This window comes from Danio rerio, chromosome 2 (assembly GCF_049306965.1).
Source record: "Danio rerio strain Tuebingen ecotype United States chromosome 2, GRCz12tu, whole genome shotgun sequence".
NCBI lineage: Eukaryota > Metazoa > Chordata > Actinopteri > Cypriniformes > Danionidae > Danio > Danio rerio.
In genome coordinates this window covers 6,109,508-6,128,639 of record NC_133177.1, presented here as the reverse complement: position 1 = coordinate 6,128,639, position 19,132 = coordinate 6,109,508, and the positions used below count along the sequence as shown (strand labels likewise).

Genomic DNA, 19,132 nt, shown 5'->3' with positions numbered 1-19,132 from the left:
TTCTGCCCCTTTTTACAAGATGTAAAATAAGTCTCTGATGTCCCTAGAGTGCGTATCTGAAGTTTCAGCTCAAAATTCCACACAAGTAAAGTTTTTAACAACTGTCACTTTAAATTCAAATGAGATTCCCTGCTAAAAAATCCAGCTTAAACCAGCTTAGGCTGGTTGGCTGGTTTTAGCTGGTCGACCAGGCTGGTTTTAGAGGGGTTTTGGCCACTTCCAGGCTGGTTTCCAGCAATTTCCAGCCTGGTCTTAGCTGGTCAGGCTGGAAAATTACCAGCTAAAACCAGCTTGACCAGCCTGGTTTAAGCTGGACATAGCTGGTTTTGGCTGGGCTCCCAGCCTGCTAGGCTGGTCAAGCTGGTTTTAGCTGGTCATCTCCCAGTCTAACCAGCTAAGACCAGGCTGGAAATGGCTGGAAACCAGCCTGGAAGTGGCCAAAACCCCTCTAAAACCAGCCTGTTTGACCAGCTAAAACCAGCCTAGGCTGGTTTAAGCTGGATTTTTCAGCAGGATTGTGTTCTTTTTAAAAGAGAGCTGAGCTATAAATGCCCATGTGTTAGCATAGTGGCAGATTCAAAAACTAGAATAACTTCCTATGCTAATAATGGAAGAGATTAGGTCACTAATGGGCGGGGAGAATGACAATTAAAGTGTTTCTGCAGACTGTTTCTATCAAGTGTGATTATTAAAAATAAAATTAATTACAATTAGAAGCTGGATATAATCACAGACTAGCAACAACAGTGTTTACAAAAAGTGATTTCTGCATAATAAATAAGTTTCCCTTAAAATAAAAGGAAATCATACATAGAACAAGCAAAGAAAGTCATTAATCATCCATCCAAACTTGTCAATAGTGTTTTTACTCTTTATTTTAAAAATTTTGTTCTAAATATCATCAAACCATTAAAAATAATTTATTACAAACATACAGAAATACTGTGCATTTAGATCACAGGTGTCAAACTCAGTTCCAAAAGGGCCGCAGCTCTGCACAGTTTAGTTCCAACCCTAATTAAACACACCTGATCAAACTAATTGAGTCCTTCAGGCTTGTTGGAGCAGGGTTGGAATTAAACTGTTCAGGGCTTTGGCCCTCCAGGAATTGAGTTTGACACCCCTGATCTAGATGATCAAATTACTTCATCTCATTTTTTAAAATCAATCTTATTTTTTTTGTTAATCCAGGAAATGACTGTTTTGATGGCATCATGTAATTGGTCCATAAAAGAAAGGCAAAACCAGGATTGCTGAAAAAGCTTCAGGTCACTGGGAAATGTGGCCAGTGCTGTGGGTGCTTGACTTCCACGAGTCTTGTAGACATTCTTCTATTGTGCCAAATGACACTTGTTCCATCAGCTTGTTTCTATAAAAGACACCATTTTACTTTTCAAGTCACACACTTATTAGGGTGCATCTCAATCAGCTCTTCTCAGGAAATGACTCAATGATTCTTTTGGATTCACAAACAAATACACATTTTTCCTTTACTCACTTTTCTGCTCCTTAGTGAAGGTGATATAGGAGTACACCAGACTACCAGCAATGCTACAGAGAGAAAAAGAAAAGACAAAGCTATGTATATAGCAGCTCATGTATTTTTAGATTGACCTAAAAAACATTTCTACATTTGTATTTCCTTCACTTTGACAACATCAAGGAAGCGATGTCACATCTTGTAGTTTCTTAGGAATAGTTCTCGAGAGTGACCCTTAAATTGTTAAATACTAGCTGGGATTTCATCTTAACATGAAGCAAATCAAAAGTTTGCAAAAAAAAATCTAATAGTAATCAACAGTAAACAAGGCAAGCATGATGGAGACAGCTGATTAGTCACATGGGTGTAATCCTTTTCCATCTTCCAGTGAACTTTTTTTGCAAGTCCAAAAACTCCTCTTTTTTTTTGCGAAATAATAAAACCGAGCTGTTTCCATCACTTTTATTTCCTTGTGATACTTCAAATTTGTGACAGTAAATCGAAGCATTGTGCTTCATGGATTGATTCTTTGATTTTTGTAATGCACCGCGATTCCCTCGGTAATAGATTCTAAGGACTCTATTTTAACGGTCCATGCGCAGAGCGCAAAGGCAGGGCGCAAACACTTTCAGGGCGTGTCAGAACGCGTTTTTGCTAATTTAAGGATGGGAAAACCTGCTTTGCGCCATGGCGCATGGTCTAAAAGGGTTGAGTTTATTTTCTTAATGAGTTATAGGTGTGTTCTGAGAATAAACCAATTAGAGTCTCATCTCCCATTCCCTTTAAGAGCCAGCTGCGTCGCGCCATAAGCGCATTCGCTATTTACAGGACGCAAAGTAAGTCTAAGTGGAAAAAAATGAGCATTTCACAAGCAAACAGTTAACAATTTTTTAACAGAAAACAGTTAAACAGAGCATCTACTGCGTGAGAATGAGAGATATGGATCACGATCGCTCTTGGATAGGGAAACCTTTACGCACAGACATCAATTAGTCTATAAATAATTAATTTCGTTTGTTAAGCGCAAATATTCGTTTCAAAACTATTTCTAAATTCAGTTCTAATTTCCAGCAAACGAATAAATGAACAATAATAACGAAGTGTGTTCAAAATACTGAGTTATTTCCAAATACACCTGCCATGCCCCATATGGTCTAAAACATGCAGGTGGGCAAATCTAAGCTTGTTTTTAATAAAACAAATATAAATATGGATATAATAAATAATACTGCTAATAATAATAACATTATACAAAAGCAAATTGAATGAACTGAAAAAGCCTCCCGAGATGAAGAAGACATAAAAGCAGTGATTTTTCATATTTATGTAGGCTAGAAAATAATGTTTTGTAATATTTTAATCCTTTATATTTATATCCTATATCTATTCTTATTATATCCTATATATATCCTTAATATTTACATTTTTTTATATGTAAAGATATTTGCCTGCTCTCTTGTGTGTATTAAGCAGTGTGTAAGCGAGGCGCAACTCTGCGCCGGAGTTTAGACCGGGTTAGTTTTGATCTAATGAAAAATCTATTATAGTTTCTCAAAATAGCAACGCGCCAGCGGTCCGCCTCAGAACGCCTCCCTTTTTAGACCAGAACGCCTATGAGCGCACATATGAGCGCTAATGCATTTGCTAATTAGGGCCCTATCATACACTCGGCGCAATGTGGAGCAGCGCAATAGTCTTTTACTACTTTAAGCTTGGCGCAAGGGTCATTTTGACGTGTTGCGACACGCTGTTTAAATAGCAAATGCATTTGCGCTCATATGTGCGCCCATAGGCGTTCTGGCCTAAAAAAGCAGGCGTGTTTTGGCGCGTTGCTATTTTGAGAAACTGTAAATAGTCTGTTCTTTAGACCAGAACAAAGTCGGTCTTTTGTCTGGCGCAAAGTGCTCCTGGCTTACACACTACACACAAGATGTAGAGCAATACGCAAATATCTTTACATATGAAAAATATATAATATGTTGAGGATATATATATAGGATATAATAAGGATATATATAGGATATAAATATTAATGATTACAATATTACAAAGCATATTAATTTCTAGCCTACATGAATTTAAAAACCACTGCCTTCATACTTTCTTCATCTCGGGAGGCTTTTTCAGTTCATTCATAACAATTTGCTTTTGTATAATGTTATTATTATTAGCAGTATTATTTATTATATCCATATTTATATTTGTTTTATTAAAAACAAGCTTAGATTTGCCCACCTGTCAGGTTTTAGACCATATGGGGCATGGCAGGTGTATTTGGAAATAACTCAGTATTTTGACCAAACTTTGTTATCATTAATCATTTATTTGTTTGCTGGAAATTAAAATTGAATTCAGAAATAGTTTTGAAACAAATCTTTGCGCTTAACAAACAAAATAAATTATTTATAGGCTAATTGATGTCTGTGCAGTAAGGTTTCCCTATCCACGAGAGCAAAAGCGAAAGTGAACTTACTTTACGTCATGTTAATAGCGAATGCGCTTATGGCGGGACGCAGCTGGGTCTTAAAGGGAATGGGAGATGAGACTCTGATTGGTTTATTCTCAAAACACACCTATAACTCATGAAGAAAATAAACTCAACCCTTTTAGACCATGCGACATTGGCGCAAAGCGGATTTTCCCATCCTTAAGTTAGCAAAAATGCGTTCTGACACGCCCTGAAAGTGTTTGCACCCTGCGTTTTGCGCTCTGCGCATGGACCGTCAAAATAGAGCCCTTAAACAGCGAAGCGCAACGCCTCAATACGACTCTTGCGCCAAGCTGAAACTACCAAAAGACTATTGCGCCGCGCCTTGCGCCACACTGCGCCAGGTGTATGAAAGGGCCCTAAGCTTAGTTTTGAACTATAACGTCGCTCTAGGCTAGTTTTTAAGGGCGTACTCACACTATGCTATCCGAACCGTGCCCAGGCCCGTTTCCTGGATCATTTGTGAAGTGTGAATCGGGCTCAGGAAAATGTGCAATTGTCCCAGACATAATTAAAACAGGGTGCTGGAAACCCAGCTGGTATCATTTTACAATGCATCTTTTCTTACCTAATGTTTAGACCGACAAAGTTCATCCAACTAAAGATGTAATCTCCACCAAACACCATCCCAATGTAAGTCACTAAGATGTTCTGTGGAAATGGTTGAAGGAAACAATCAATGCTCGATTAATCATATTAACAATGCACTTTTTAATTTGAAATACAGTTACCGACCTTGATACAGCCCACAATGGTAGTCGTCAAAGCAGAGTTGTAATGAGTGCATAACATAATCGAGTACATGAGTATAAACCTGGCAAAACAATGGGAATTCATTTAAAAAGTCATTTTAAATAAGAAATGATGCACTTTACTTAAAGCAGAACTGAAAAAAATGTGACTTATCAGACTTACCCCATCACACAAGATAACACAAACTGAATCACAAAGAAATAGTCAGCCCAAACCTCGCACTCCAAAGTCTGAAAATTCACCGGAGAGTTCATGTTTATTTATTTTCATGTACATTTACATACAGCAGGGTTCCCGCGGGTCCTTAAAAAGTCTTAAAATGTCTTAAATTAAAATACGGGAAATTAAGGTCTTAAATTGTTTTAAATTTACCGTAAAGTGGCTGTTAGGTTACATGTGTACATTGTACATACATAGGTTATTACATTTTCAGCCGGTGTGCTTAATGACGATAGGGAAGCACAGTGGTCCACTGTAAAACGTCTAATAGTTGATCATATTAGTATGTGTAAAACATACAAGTAATGTTAACACATATAAACAACTCATTCCTGAAAAAAGGCAAGAGAGCTGTGTGCATGTGCACATTTGAATAATGTCGGGCTATAAACAGGTTTGGGCTTTTAAAAAGCTGTCAATCAATATGTACTTGTCGGGTTCGGGCTCTATCGGGCCTAACTTTTATGGCCCGATTACAGCTCTTGTTCAGATGCCAACTCACAGTCAGCTATAACAGTTTAATTCCACCACCAGACACTCAAAAGGCAGGTACTGTGGGTTATCCAAACTGTGACGAGGCACAATTCATTTAAATCTAACAAGGCCATTAAAATGAGTAGCCTATTCCAAAGAAATTATTAAATTTTTGGGCCTTAAATTATATTTGTTGAGGTCTTAAAAAGGTCTTAAAAAGCATAAAATTTTACTTTTAAAATGGTGCAAGAACCCTGTACAGTGTAAATCAAAATTATTTTTCAAAGCATTACATGTGATAGAAACTTGCATTTATTAAAATACTTACTTTCTGAACGTCTCCAGTGAAGTATGCTAAAACAACAGTGGGAATGATCATGAGTAAAGCATTATAATACAATAGCCCATATTTTCCAAGTTCCTAAAAATGCAGGAAAGAAAAATGATTTGAGTTAATGAGAAAAATCCACTAAAATAATTAAAACTCGAACGCCATTATGAATTATTAAAACATGTGCTTGTTTTATTGTAAAAATGTGCAATAATGACAAAAAAAAAATACTAATTTGTGCATTTCATAACTTCCATGTGCAGCTATGCTGCTGTTTTAGATGGTGTATTCTGGGAAATTGTCTTACACCTTGGTTTTGAGTGGTTCTAAAATAAAATCTCAGTTTCAAGGGCTATTTAGCCCTTCCCCTTAGCCCTATGCCTTCAAGCTAAAGAGAATCGGGACACCCCTTCCCCTTCATGGTAACACGAAAAACGAGGGGTAGGGGGTAGGGGAAGTGCTAAGGCAGGGGTGTCAAACTCAATTCCTGGAGGGCCGAAGCCCTGCACAGTTTAGTTCCAACCCTGCTCCAACACACTTACCTGTAGGTTTCAAACAAGCCAGAAGGACTCAATTAGTTTGATCAGGTGTGTTTAATTAGGGTTGGAACTAAACTGTGCAGAGCTGCGGCCCTCCAGGAATTGAGTTTGACACCTGTGTGCTAAGGGGTATAATTGGGATTGGGCCTTGGGAGTCGCTGTCCATTTCTAAAGTGCTCAAATACGACTCAGGACCACAGAAAACAGACATAGGTGTCTGTTTGAAATTTAGGTTTCAGATTTATACATTATCTTTCCACTCATACAGTATTTTCCATAAGCTTTCAGTTGATGTATGGATTGTTAGGATCAGCCAATATTCGATTGAGATACAACTAGACATGAGATACAACTTAGATCTGATGCTGTTTTCAAAATGAAGACGACTGGACATTTTGTGCGCACTCATTGATTCTTGACGTGTATGTTATCATCCAAAAATAATGAAATTACTCTGCCTCAAGTGGTTCTAAACCAGGGGTCTCCAACTTGCCTCAACACACCAGCCTGGATATTTCAAATATACCTAGCAAGAGCTTGATTAGCTTGTTCAGGTGTGTTTGATTAGGGTTGGAGCTAAAATCTGGAGGACACCGGCCCTCCAGCAACAAGTTTGGTGACCCCTGTTCTAAACCTTTATGTGTTTCTTTATTCAGTCGAACACTAACGAAGATATTTGGAAGAAAGTTGTAACTATTGACTACCGTATTAAGAAAACCCAATAACATGGAAGTCAGTGGTTACAGGTTTTAAGCTTTCTTAAAATATCATCCTGTGTGTTATGCGAGTAAATGAGCAGTTTCAGTTGTGTGTGAACTTTCGCTTTAATGGTAAAATTACCTTGGAGTCCAGTTTTTGCTTCATATAGGCTCCGTTAGCAGCAGTCAGAATGTTGTTAAGTGTAATAAACACATATCCTTGGAGGTCAAAAGCTAAATCTGAACTGTAAAAATCAATAAGAGGAAAGTTAACTTTAGTTAATCTTTAAAAAGAACTGTGTATGTTTACTGGCAGGGCTTTACATCAACACCCGCCAAATGCGGGTAGATTTCAGCTTTGCCGGGTTAGACAGCCGCTCCCACTAGCCACTTTGGCAGGTTGGAAATAATTTTTACAATGTAGTTTTCTCAAAGCAGGGTTTGACAATAAGGATGGCCCAATATGCGTGCAAATGTGATCTTTAAATCGAGTAACAGCACCACTGAAAACAATAACTGTGTTCGCGCGAGACAAAGCAGGTGAATACCTTATGAGAGGATGATTACTCGCGCGCTCCCGTTTACTTGCGCTTTTTTTTCTGTTCACTTGCGATCGGTTCTCTGTGAAAAAGATTAGACAAAAACCAATGCTCGTGTACCCACAGTCCTGCTGCTTTTAAGAGCTCAAGATTGAAAAATATATGTATTTGTAAGCAACAGCAGCAGTCACTGCTTTCGTTTTATTATATGCTCAGGCACGTGATCATCCTTTCATTATCACTCGTGGTATGTTTCTACCTGCTTTCCTTTGCTTACAGCTATTTTTGTTAATATAGTTTAATTATCATCCTTTACAATAACATTTCTTTAATATGAGATGAACTCCCCACTTGTGTGTAGTAACTGCTGATCTGGGACCTTTAGCCAGGACAGATTACTTTGTGAAGTTTATTCGTAAACTAATTTCGAGAGGATCACGTGCTTATGATTTATCACGTCCAGTCTCGCATTTGCTAATCACTAATCTTCCAATCATATGAGCCCTAAGGCACCATAAATAGTCTAAGTTTTCAGTTCACTTTATCTTCGTTTGGAAGAAACCCCCCTCCTCCCCTATTCTCCTCCTTTACCTGTAATTGGGCGGCACGGCGGTCCAGTGGTTAGCACTGTGAACCACACAGCAAGAATACTGCCGGTCCTAGTTCGATAGGACCGGTGAGTGTTTCTGTGGGGAGTTTGTATGTCCTTCCCGTGTCCGCGTGGGTTTTCCCCGGGCTCTCCGGTTTCCTCCCACCATCCAAAGACATTCAACATACTTAACAATCAAGCTGGTCTAATTCCTTACGTTCCCTTAGCTACAGCGGCAGGGGAGTTCTGAGATCCACCGAGCTCAGGCTTCCTTCTTGCTCTGCCAACGGGAGGAAGCCCCGGGCTCGAGGAGCCCTTGAGCTCGGGGCTCTCTCCCGGGACAGCATGCCAAATAAGCTTTGTAAATCATCAGCTAAGTGTGAACTCTTGAAGCATATTTTAGATGCATGACAATAGATCTTTTTAAATGTTAATTAAAAAAAAAAAGTTTTGTTGAATAATATGCATGTATACAGCTATATATTTGCTTGTTTTGACACATTTAAATATGTGCCAAAGAAATAATTATTTCTTTTTGGTGTGGTTAGAGATGAATTTGGTAAAACCTTTATTCTGAGCCCTAAAAAGTCTTGTGAAATAAAAACCAATTGCAATGCAAAGGTCACACACAACACACATAAACAGTGAAATAAATGAGGCAGCATGTGGACAACGCAACATCTAAATTAAGTCATTTTAGCATGTCAAAGTCACATTTATTTATATAAAATATATTATACAAACAAAATTGTGGCTAGTGAAAGTGGCTAGTAATGTTGGAAATCTACTAGCCACAGTGGCTGGTGATCAAAAAAGTTAATGTAAAGCCCTGTTTACTGGTGAACATATTAACAAATAATAAAAAAGAAACTGGTTTTATGTTATCTGCAAATAGGAATCAAAGTCTCATTTTATTTACATCTTAACATTTCTTAATCCATTAAGCAGATCTTTTAGCTTAGCCTAGGATAGATAATTGAATCAGATTAGACCATTAGCATCTCATTCAAAAATAAATAATAAAATAAATTAGATACAATTAGATAAAATTTGATAATGTTCCTATTTAAAACTTGACTCTTCTGTAGTTACATCATGTACTAATGGAAGATGAAAGTTGTTATTTTCTAGGCTGATATGGCTAGGAACTATAATTTTATTTTTCCTTAATAATCAAGGAACTTTGCTGCCACACCATTGCCCCTTTCACACATACAGTAACAGACCTTTCCGGAAAATTGCCGGGAAGGTGTATATGTGTGAACAGGCCCTTTTTGAAAATACCGGTAAATTCGTTCTGGCTATTTTCCGGAAAGAGAAGTTGTAACATTACCGCTAATTTGCCGGAATGCTGCGCTGTGAGAACGCAGAAGGAAGATTGCCGGAAAGAGCGCGTGCATGTCTAGAACGTGCTGACGTGAGACGCCTGCTTTAGCCAATCAGAACTGTCAAAAGCATTCACGTCCGCGCGGTTAATGAGAATAAAAGCCTTTAAATTTTTTACCAGACATATTTAGCTGCTGGATGTTAGTCAGATGACGCTTATATGTTCATCTTAATGCCAACTGTGTAAATAATCATCGATAAGATGCTCATGATAAGCCGTTGTTTGTTTACCTTAAAGCTTTGCGTGTGCCCGTGAAACAGCCCGTGAGCGCCAGCACACACACATATCATGAACATCTCGACATGCGAAAGTGTTTCTCTATTTGTTTTCATCAAAGTTGTTCACAATACTGATCCATCCACAGAGTTTGTGATGTAGTCAAATGTTTACAAACACAAGCGCAGCCATTTAGAGCTCATTTCTGGTTAATGACGTCAGAATTTACCGGTATTTTGGAATGGATGTGTGAATGCTCTTTTTCGGAAGAATTCTGTAACGTCCTCGCCTGTGTGAACTGCACTTTTTTGAATTTACCGGTAAAGTCGTTCGGGTAATTTTCCAAATATTTACTGGTATCAGTGTGTGAAAGGGGCTCATGTCTGCAGCAGGAAATACTGCAACAGTGTAACTACAGAAAAGTCAAGCTTTAAATGGAAAAACTATTGAAACTCTTTGGTTTTGAAACTCATTTTTGAGTGAGATGCTAATGGTCTAATCTAATTCAATGATCTATGCTAAGCTAAGCTAAAAGTGCTCCCGCCAGATGTCAAGATCAGCTGAATGGATTCAAAACAGTAAAACTCAACTGCACTACTCTAGGGGAGTTGTAAAATGAATCATGTTTGCCATTTAAAAGCATACCTTGCAGCAACAAAAGCTCCCAGAATCATGGTGAATACAGTTGCCTTTATAGACCATGAAAACTTCTGTCTACATAAGAAAAAAAAAAATATATATCAAATGACAGATGATAATGTGCTGTAAATCTCACATCTCTACAACTTCAACTGGCACAGATGCATATTGTGTAGACCTACTTGAGCAGGTATCCCTCAAACAGCATTGTGAACAAAATGGAAAATCTTCGGAGCACGGTAAACATTGGGAGACTGCAAGAGATCATATAGAAATGTAATATCACAGTACATTTACTGATAATTTTTTAAGATTTTGTTTAGACAAAAATGTGCAAAGGTCAATATGGTGAATGAACCAGACAGGTGGACAAATCTAAGCTTGTTTTTAATAAAACAAATACAAATAAGGATAAAATAAATAATACTGCTAATAATAATAACATTATACAAAAGCAAATTGAATGAACTGAAAAAGCCTCCCGAGATGAAGAAAGTAAGGCAGTGGTTTTTAAATTTATGTAGGCTAGAAATTAATATGTTTTGTAATATTTTAATCATTTATATTTATATCCTATATATATCCTTATTATATATATATCCTTAAGATATTATATCTTTTTCATATGTAAAGATATTTGCGTATTGCTCTACATCTTGTGTGTAGTGTGTAAGCCAGGCGCACTTTGCGCCAGACAATAGACCGACTTTGTTCTGGTCTAAAGAACAGACTATTTACAGCAGGGGTCTCAAACTCAATTTACCTGGGGGCCGCAGGAGGCAAAGTCTGGGTGAGGCTGGGCCGCATAAGGGATTTCACAAAAAAAAAGTCCTCAAATGTCATTATTAACAGTTTCAATTATTTCTTCTGAACATGAAGTGTCCTGAACATTAATAGAACATTGAGTGAAGATTATGAACAGTTCTTGCTGCCAGAGACTTGACAGCGCTTCTTCTCACAAATCTGAACCACATTTGGCATTTGGGGGGGATTGCTGCAGATCTGCAGAGTGGATGCGCGCGTACTGAAGAGCGGTGTTATCGCGCGCGTACTGATCAGCTGTGTTGTCGCGCGCGTACTCAAGAGCGGTGTTGTCGCGCGCCTACTGAAGGGCGAGACCGAAGTTGTGCCGCGTGTGTAGATAGGTGGCTAAGTGGCAGGCAGGGGCGGGAACAGCTTATCTTGGTTCTGGCCGGCGCGAGTTCCCTCATAACACTTCCCGCCCATCACAGCGTCTAACAAAGGGGCGGGGTGCGTGGTGACGTCACCGGCATCCTCGCCCCTTTGTTTACACGGCGGGCGGGGAATGCCAGTGACCGCTGTGTACGGATAGAATCAGCGGAGCGGGGAGCGCTCTCTCTCCCCGCTCCGCTGATTCTGTCAGTGTACAGCGGTCGGCGCGGGCCACAAAATATTGCACTGAGGGCCGCAAATGGCCCGCGGGCCGCGAGTTTGAGACCCCTGATTTACAGTTTCTCAAAATAGCAACGCGCCAAAACACGCCTGCTTTTTTAGACCACAACTCCTATGGGCGCACATATGAGCGCAAATGCATTTGTTATTTCAACAGTGTGGCGCAATACCTCAAAATGACCCTTCCATCGAGCTTAAAGTAGCAAAAGACTATTGCGCCGGGTGTATGATAGGGCCCTATATCACAGATTCATGGAATTGATTTTCCATTGGATTCAGAGATAAGTTTATTGGGCAATTACACAAATTCTAACCTCCAGCATAATTATGCTATTAAACTTATTGAAATGTTGCTGACAATAGCTAAAAAATGCATTGTTTTAAAATGGAAAACAGACATTGATGTACCAATTGGACTGTGGATCTCAGAAGTTTGCAACTGTATATCATTGGAGAAGATCACATATTCTTTGAGAGGAAAGGATGAATTATTTAAAAAGATTTGGAATCCATTTTTGAACTATATTAAAACCACTTGATTTGATTTGACAAAATGTTTTTGTTTCTACCGGTTTCTACTGTATCTCCTCCCTTTTTATTTATTTATTTAATTTAATTGTACTTATTTTATATCTTGTGTATGTTTTAATTTAGTTTGTTTGCTGTTTTGTTTTGATGTTCTGTATTGTTAACTCTTGAAAAATCTAAATAAAAATATATAATAAAAATATCAGGCTACCTTAAAAAAATGAATAAATAAAAATCAACCCAGGCTCATTCTGAAAACGCAGTCCCGCGGACGTTTCTGGAGAACGCGAAATCCGTCCTGGGAGTTACGTATATGTGCAGTTTTTGTTTTCGCAAATGCGCGAAATACATTCGTATCTACATTCGTATCTCAAATGTCTCTCGCGTGAACCCACCAGAGGCCGCTGTCTGTCTGACTGACTGCGCGACCGGCCAATCGGCTGACCCACCCTCCTCCTTCCCTAAACCCAACCAGTTTTACTAAGTGACCCACCTGCCCGCTCACTCCCCTAAACCCGAGCAACAATGTAGAAAAGATGAGGTTGGTGTCGTGATCTTGTTCTTTCCGAGTGTGCGTGTGGCTCGTGCAACCTGAAAAAATGCTGATTTTGTTTGATTCGAACATTTCGAAATGAAACTTATAAGCCAGTTGTTGTTTAATGGTATTGTTGATTCCAAGTATGTCATGTAATCGTAAGTTTGACAAACAGTTTTGGAGAATTTTATGTTTCCCCATTCAGACAGAATGCCGAGCTTGCTGCCCGAGAGGCATTTCAAAAAGATTTTGATTTAACTCACTTCAGTTGTTTGGTTCCAAACAGGCCCGTCAACTGATTTCCCACATACAGTAAAGGAAGTGGAAATACCTGTGGAGTAAATATTGTGACAATTAAACTTACAGTATGTATACGTGAATTAGTTTTGTTTCCAGTGAGCTCAGGCTTACCTTGTAAGTTACATGCCAGTCAAAATCCGGGAAACTGATCACGTTTAATGCTTTTGCTCCTCGCAGAACTACAACGGTTGCAAACATCTGCAAACAAAATAATAAAACTTCATCAGCTGATTAATGGCAAAAAACATGCATACTGTACATAGAATTGAAGGCAATATTATTATCCCTCAGGTGAATTTCTTTTCTCAAATATCTTCCAATAGGGGATATGCCGGGTATATCGCCAAAAAAGCCCTTTGCTCGCACGCGCCCATCAGAATCGGCAGGCTAGTGCAGAAGCTCCATTGAATATACTGGGGTAAAATAAATGCTCATATTATAAAGACATGGCGGGGGGAAATGTAATTTAATGCAGTGCTTCTTGTACAATCTGAGACCCACTTTATATCGGATATCACTTAGCCAGTGGAGATCGCTGATTTTTAAAGAAAACAGACCTTAATTGTGCTGATTTTGCATTGGCATACAATTCACCGGAAACGATTAACCCAGGTTACTGGCAAATTAAAAGTCCTATTAGCATGCTTCGCCATATACCCTATTTTAAACACATTTTTTAACCTTTTTATTTTTTATTAAAATTTTTTGCAAGATAATGTAATTTAGCTTAAAGTTTAGGAATATTTTTTTCAAAAAACTAAAACAAATACTTTAGCCAAACTAAAAGAATTAAGACTTTCTCCAAAAGAAAAATATAATAGGAAATACTGTGAAAATGCCCATGCTCTGTTCATAACTTGGTAAATATTTGAAAAAAGAATTGAAATTTGGTCAACAGGAGGAAAAATTTTGCTTTTAACTATATATGTTGAATTTAACACATTAATAAAAGAGTAACAACACAAAAGTGCTTTGACAGCTCTCGGTTAGTTGTTTGTTTTTTATATATATACACACTACCTGACAAAAATCTTGTCGCCTTTCCAAGTTTTAGAAAAAACAAAAAATATCTTGACTTCTAGTTGATCATTTGGTGTCATAAGTGGCTTATATGAAAGGCAAAGGCCTCTAGATTGCACTTATTTTACCAAAAATATGATCACGCCTTGTTTTTGAATGATTTAATTAAGACAGTAAGTCTGACTTTGCTTAGACAAAAGTCTTGTCACTTAACAGAAATAATGTACAGTATACAATATAAAGTCATGCTGCAGTGGAAAAATATTTAATATTGTGTCTGACTCTATCATGAGCTTGGAGGACTGCATGCATACATCTCTACAATGACTCAAATCACTTATTAATAAAGTCATCTGGAATGGCAAAGAAAGCGTTCTTGCAGGACTCCCAGAGTTCATCAAGACTCTTTGGATTCATATTCAATGCCTCCTCCTTCATCTTACCCCAGACATGCTCAATAATGTTCATCCCTGGTGACTGGGCTGGCCAATCCTGGAGTACCTTGACCTTCTTTGCTTTCAGGAGCTTTGATGTGGAGGCTGAAGTATGAGAAGGAGCGCTATCCTGCTGAAGAATTTGCCCTCTCCTGTGGTTTGTAATGTAATGGGCAGCACAAATGTCTTGATACCTCAGGCTGTTGATGTTGCCATCCACTCTGCAGTATTTGTGATGATTGGGGTGCAGTTCAATAGATGATTCATCTGCAAAAAAAGTACCTTCTGCCACTTTTCCAATTGATTAACTAGAAGTTAATTTTTGTTGTTCTTAGAACTGGGATCGACGACAAGACTTTCGTCAGGTAGTGCATATATTTATATGCTGCTCATTTGCAAAAAAGCTTGTTTAAAGTAGTGAATTTAGGTAAGGGGTGAGAAAGTTTGGTTCTGGAGATACAGAAACACTCCAACACTAATCAAACAAACCTAATCAAGATAATCGACGTCTAAGGGTTAAACATCACAACTTAATTGTTATTAGAAAAGAAAACGTATGTTGCTGTGAGTCAAGAGCGAATTTATTTGATTTATGATTAGGGAGGGTATTTTTAACAATGCGGCGTTCTATAAAAACTGATTTGTTAGATTAAATAAAATACATGATGATAAAATTGACAGATCACAAAAGTAAGAACTTTCTTACCTGGCCAATTCCCAGTGCTAAAGAAGATGGGAATCTGAGTGGAAATACACAGATTATTCAGTACACAAAATATTAAATTAAACAACAAATAAATAAATATGCAAATAAATGAATAAATAAATACACAAATTCCTGCATAAATAAAACAATAAATAAATTAATTAATTAATACACAAATTCCTCCATAAATAAAACAATAAATAATTATGCAAATAAATGAATAAATAAATACACAAGTTCCTGCATCAATAAAACAATAAATAAATAAATATGCAAATAAAAAAAATAACTACACAAATTCCTGCATAAAAACAACAAATAAATAAATATGCAAATAAATGAATAAATAAATACACAAGTTACTGCATAAATAAAAAAATAAATAAATATGCAAATAAATAAAACAATAAATAAATACACAAATTCCTGCATGAAAAACAATAAATAAATAAATATGCAAATATATGAATCAATAAATACACAAATTCCTGCATAAAATAAATAAATAAATATGCAAATAAATTAGTAAATAAATACACAAATTCCTGTATAAATAAAACAACAAATAAATATGTAAATAAATAAATACTTTAAAAAAAAACATAAATTCCTGCATAAATAAATATATAGATAGTGCAGCCAGATTAATAATTAAATAAATTACACTGATCTTGGGGAAATAAGAAAATGCTAAACTGAAAGTAGATTTTCCCCTTTTATTTTTGCAGGAATTTGTGTATTTATTCATTTGCTTTTTTATTTATTTATAGTTTTATTTATGCAGGAATTTGTGCATTTATTTATTTGCATATTATTTATTTATTGTTTTATTTATGCAGGAGTTTGTGTGTGTGTGTGTGTGTGTGTGTGTGTATATATATATATATATATATATATATATATATATATATATATATATATATATATATATATATATATATTTATTTATTTATTTTTTTTTTTTGCATGTTACTATATGCATTTTTTTTATTTTTGCAGGAATTTGTGTTTTTATTTTATTCATTCATTTGCGTATTTATTTATTTAGAGGATTCGTCTGCCATAATTTTAGGGTAAATTAACTAGGTAAATTAGGTCAACTACTAGGCAAGTAAGGCTAATTAGGCGTTTTCATCGAAAAAATACTTAAGTTGGCTAATAATATTGACCTTAAAATGGTTTTAACAAAATTATTTAGCTTTTTTCTAGCCAAAATAAAACAAATAAAACTTTATTCAGGAGAAAAAATAGTATAGGAAATGCTGTAAAAATTTCCTTGCTCTGTTAAAGATAATTTTGAAAACAGTAAAAAAAAAAAAAAAAAAGAAAGAAAAATTTAACTTCAAAAGTACATACACAGCTTATTACAGCTTAATAGCACAGAAAACTTTATACTTACACCAATATTAACTAATAACTACAACTACTATTACTATTATTACTTTTACTACTACTAGGCTGCTACTACTACTAATAATAATCTGGGATAATGGATGACATTACAGAAAGAGACGATACACGTGTCTACATAAGTGCTGACAGCTATGACCAAGCAAAGTCAAAGCAAAGGTGAGAAGAGTAAAAGTCTGTCTGGGCACACTACAACACTAAAGTTTTGGCGTCAATGTATCACCATACTTTCCCGCTAAACGTCTGGTTAACAAAATATAAGAAAGAAAAAAAAACGCCAACTTAATATGATTGTACAGAAGAAAAACAATGCTGTTATTACCTGTAATTCGTGAGAACACTTTTGTTAACGACGACGATGAGAAAAGAAGAGATCCCGTAGAAAGCTGCCGCAAATAGCTTGAGATATAAGGCAGATGTGTCCTCGTCTTCTCCAGAAACTTCATGTTTTCCGCGCTTTCCCGGAGTTCCCGCGGAGCGACGTGCTCGTGCATTCGCCATTTCTCTGGGTTACATTCTGTTTATCGGGCAAAGAGGCAAACTACTTTCCTGCACAATAAACGGTTCCCTTTTCCTGACGTTTTTAAAGGGACAGTGCTCACAGTTCACATTTCCGGGTGGGATTCCGGAAGCAGGAGGGTGACCACCAGGTAACTGTTTTTTTTTTATTACGTTACGTTTAGAAAAATTCCCAACAATAGACAAACACCACTATAGGACATATACAACGTATAATAATAATGACAACTGTACTTCAAAAGGGAGAAAATGATAATTAAAAAAAACAATTATAAAAGTTGTACTTTATGCAATATGAAGCTTCACAAGGGGTTGTGAAATAATACTTAATTTGTCGAAAACAATTTAGCTACTTTAACAGCTTTAACATTTATCAAAGTGGCTACTAAGACACCAAGTTCATTAACAAATTGTGAAAAAAGGGGATATAAGAAGCATAAATGAATAAAATCTTCTATAATTGCACCAAATTTCCACCAGGTAACTGGTGAAGTCCAGATGGGATACAGCTGTGGATACTCCCCAAGTAGCAAAGTATTCTGGCCCAGATTTGGCATAAAGCTGGCATAGTAGGCTTTCGTTTGGCACTGGTATATAGCATGTGGGCCAAACATGGCCGAGGTTTGGCAGAGGTGGCACCGTCTTTAAGGTGGCACACTGCACACACAATACTTGGTCGAGATATCAAATATAGTATTTGGACCAGATGTTAAAAATGTGGGCCTAAAAAGTTTGGCCTATCTCGACCCACTTTTAAAATACTTTTACATTATTTTTGAGTAAAGAAACAATTCTGCTGGTATCCGTCGCATAAAACATATGCCAGAGTAATTGACGGTTCATTCTGCTGTGGCAACCCCTGATAAATCAGGGATTTTATGTCAATTTGATGTTTATTTAACATCAGTAGTCAAATGTTTTTATGTCATATGTCCACTGGGATTAGATCCTACCCTGTTAGCAAAGAATTCTGGTCCAGATTTAGCATAAAGCTGGCATAACATGTGGGCCAAACATGGCCCAGGTTTGAGGCGGCACACAAGACTTAGGCCAGAAATCAAATGTAGTATTTGGACCAGATATTAAAAATGCATATGTGGGCCATGCAAATTTGGCCAATCTTGACCCACTTTTAAAATACATTTACATTATTTTTGAGCAAAGAAAAAATTCTACCAATCGGGTGGCTTAGGGAAAAACGTGGACATGAAGCGAAATGCTTTATGGGTTTATCAAATTCATTGCAGTCGTGACACACCAAAATACCTGACCCAGTTATGACCCACTTATAAGTTTATGACTTGGCTGAGACTTGGCCCATGTTTGACTCTTGTATGGAAGCCAGATTGGTCCAACCATGTACCCAGATAATGTAAAATAGTTTGGTTTGGACTATTTTGAGGGATGTAAACAAAAACAATGGTCTCAGCGCATTTCCTGTTTTACATTTTTAATTTATATAGCTTCAGAGAATCTAAAAAGAGCCACATATTGATAAATAATATTATGATAGCTGTTTTAACATTAAATTATGATTGAATTGCCTCCTGATACAGTTATGAAAAACTTTGATACCAAGCAGGAAAAGTCCACGGGCTAATGACAAGACCACATTGAAATGGTCTATATTCATCTTCGGCCCAGGCTCTCGATTATATTTGATTTCTGGCCCAAATGAAAAAGTTTGGGCACCCCTGCTCTAACGTTTGGTTACTTTCTTAAGTACTTAACTTATCCACTAGATGGCACACAAACCCCAAATAGCACTTTCCTAAACTTATCAAGAGCATGCAATTTAAAGGGACAGTACATCCAGAACTGAAAAAATCTGTCATTGTTTACTTACCCTTCACTTGTCACTAACCTGCCTGAGTTTCTTTCTTTTGTTTAGCACAAAAGAAAATATTTCGAAATA

The 19,132-nt window shown here is 36.9% G+C and overlaps 2 protein-coding genes across 4 annotated transcripts in view; one reads left to right on the top strand and one right to left on the bottom strand.

Moving 5' to 3' along the window:
- Window positions 1-857: 857 nt before the first annotated feature.
- Window positions 858-17,294, bottom strand: slc35d1b (solute carrier family 35 member D1b). Of its 3 annotated transcripts, none has more exons than NM_200475.2 (13): window positions 17,021-17,294; window positions 15,289-15,322; window positions 13,240-13,326; window positions 13,092-13,159; window positions 10,535-10,606; window positions 10,359-10,427; window positions 7,125-7,227; window positions 5,743-5,835; window positions 4,884-4,951; window positions 4,704-4,782; window positions 4,537-4,619; window positions 1,499-1,551; window positions 858-1,369 (listed from the first exon to the last, which is right to left on the bottom strand). In NM_200475.2, the coding sequence occupies exons 1-13, from the start codon at window positions 17,197-17,199 to the stop codon at window positions 1,359-1,361; spliced, it is 999 nt and encodes a 332-aa protein (NP_956769.2). In that variant the 5' UTR covers window positions 17,200-17,294; the 3' UTR covers window positions 858-1,358. The 3 variants fall into 3 exon arrangements, 1 of the variants encoding a protein (NP_956769.2); XR_012385789.1 differs by having other exon boundaries at window positions 860-1,369; window positions 5,743-5,768; window positions 17,021-17,277; XR_012385791.1 differs by lacking the exon at window positions 858-1,369 and having other exon boundaries at window positions 5,743-6,232; window positions 6,400-7,227; window positions 17,021-17,277.
- Window positions 16,885-19,132, top strand: part of nyap2b (neuronal tyrosine-phosphorylated phosphoinositide-3-kinase adaptor 2b) — a 64,206-nt gene continuing 61,958 nt past the window's right edge. The window contains exon 1 of the mRNA XM_073922818.1: window positions 16,885-17,348. The gene's annotated coding sequence lies outside the window, so the exon portion shown is untranslated. The remainder of the gene's footprint in view (window positions 17,349-19,132) is intronic.

Excerpts from the sequence above, each read along its gene's own strand:
- slc35d1b (NM_200475.2), bottom strand. The coding sequence starts at position 17,199 with ATGGCGAATGCACGAGCACGTCGCTCCGCGGGAACTCCGGGAAAGCGC. Across the intron at positions 5,836-7,124 it reads AGCAAAAACTGGACTCCAAG|GAACTTGGAAAATATGGGCT; the intron begins GTAATTTTACCA and ends CTGCATTTTTAG. Across the intron at positions 4,783-4,883 it reads GTGTTATCTTGTGTGATGGG|GTTTATACTCATGTACTCGA; the intron begins GTAAGTCTGATA and ends TTGTTTTGCCAG.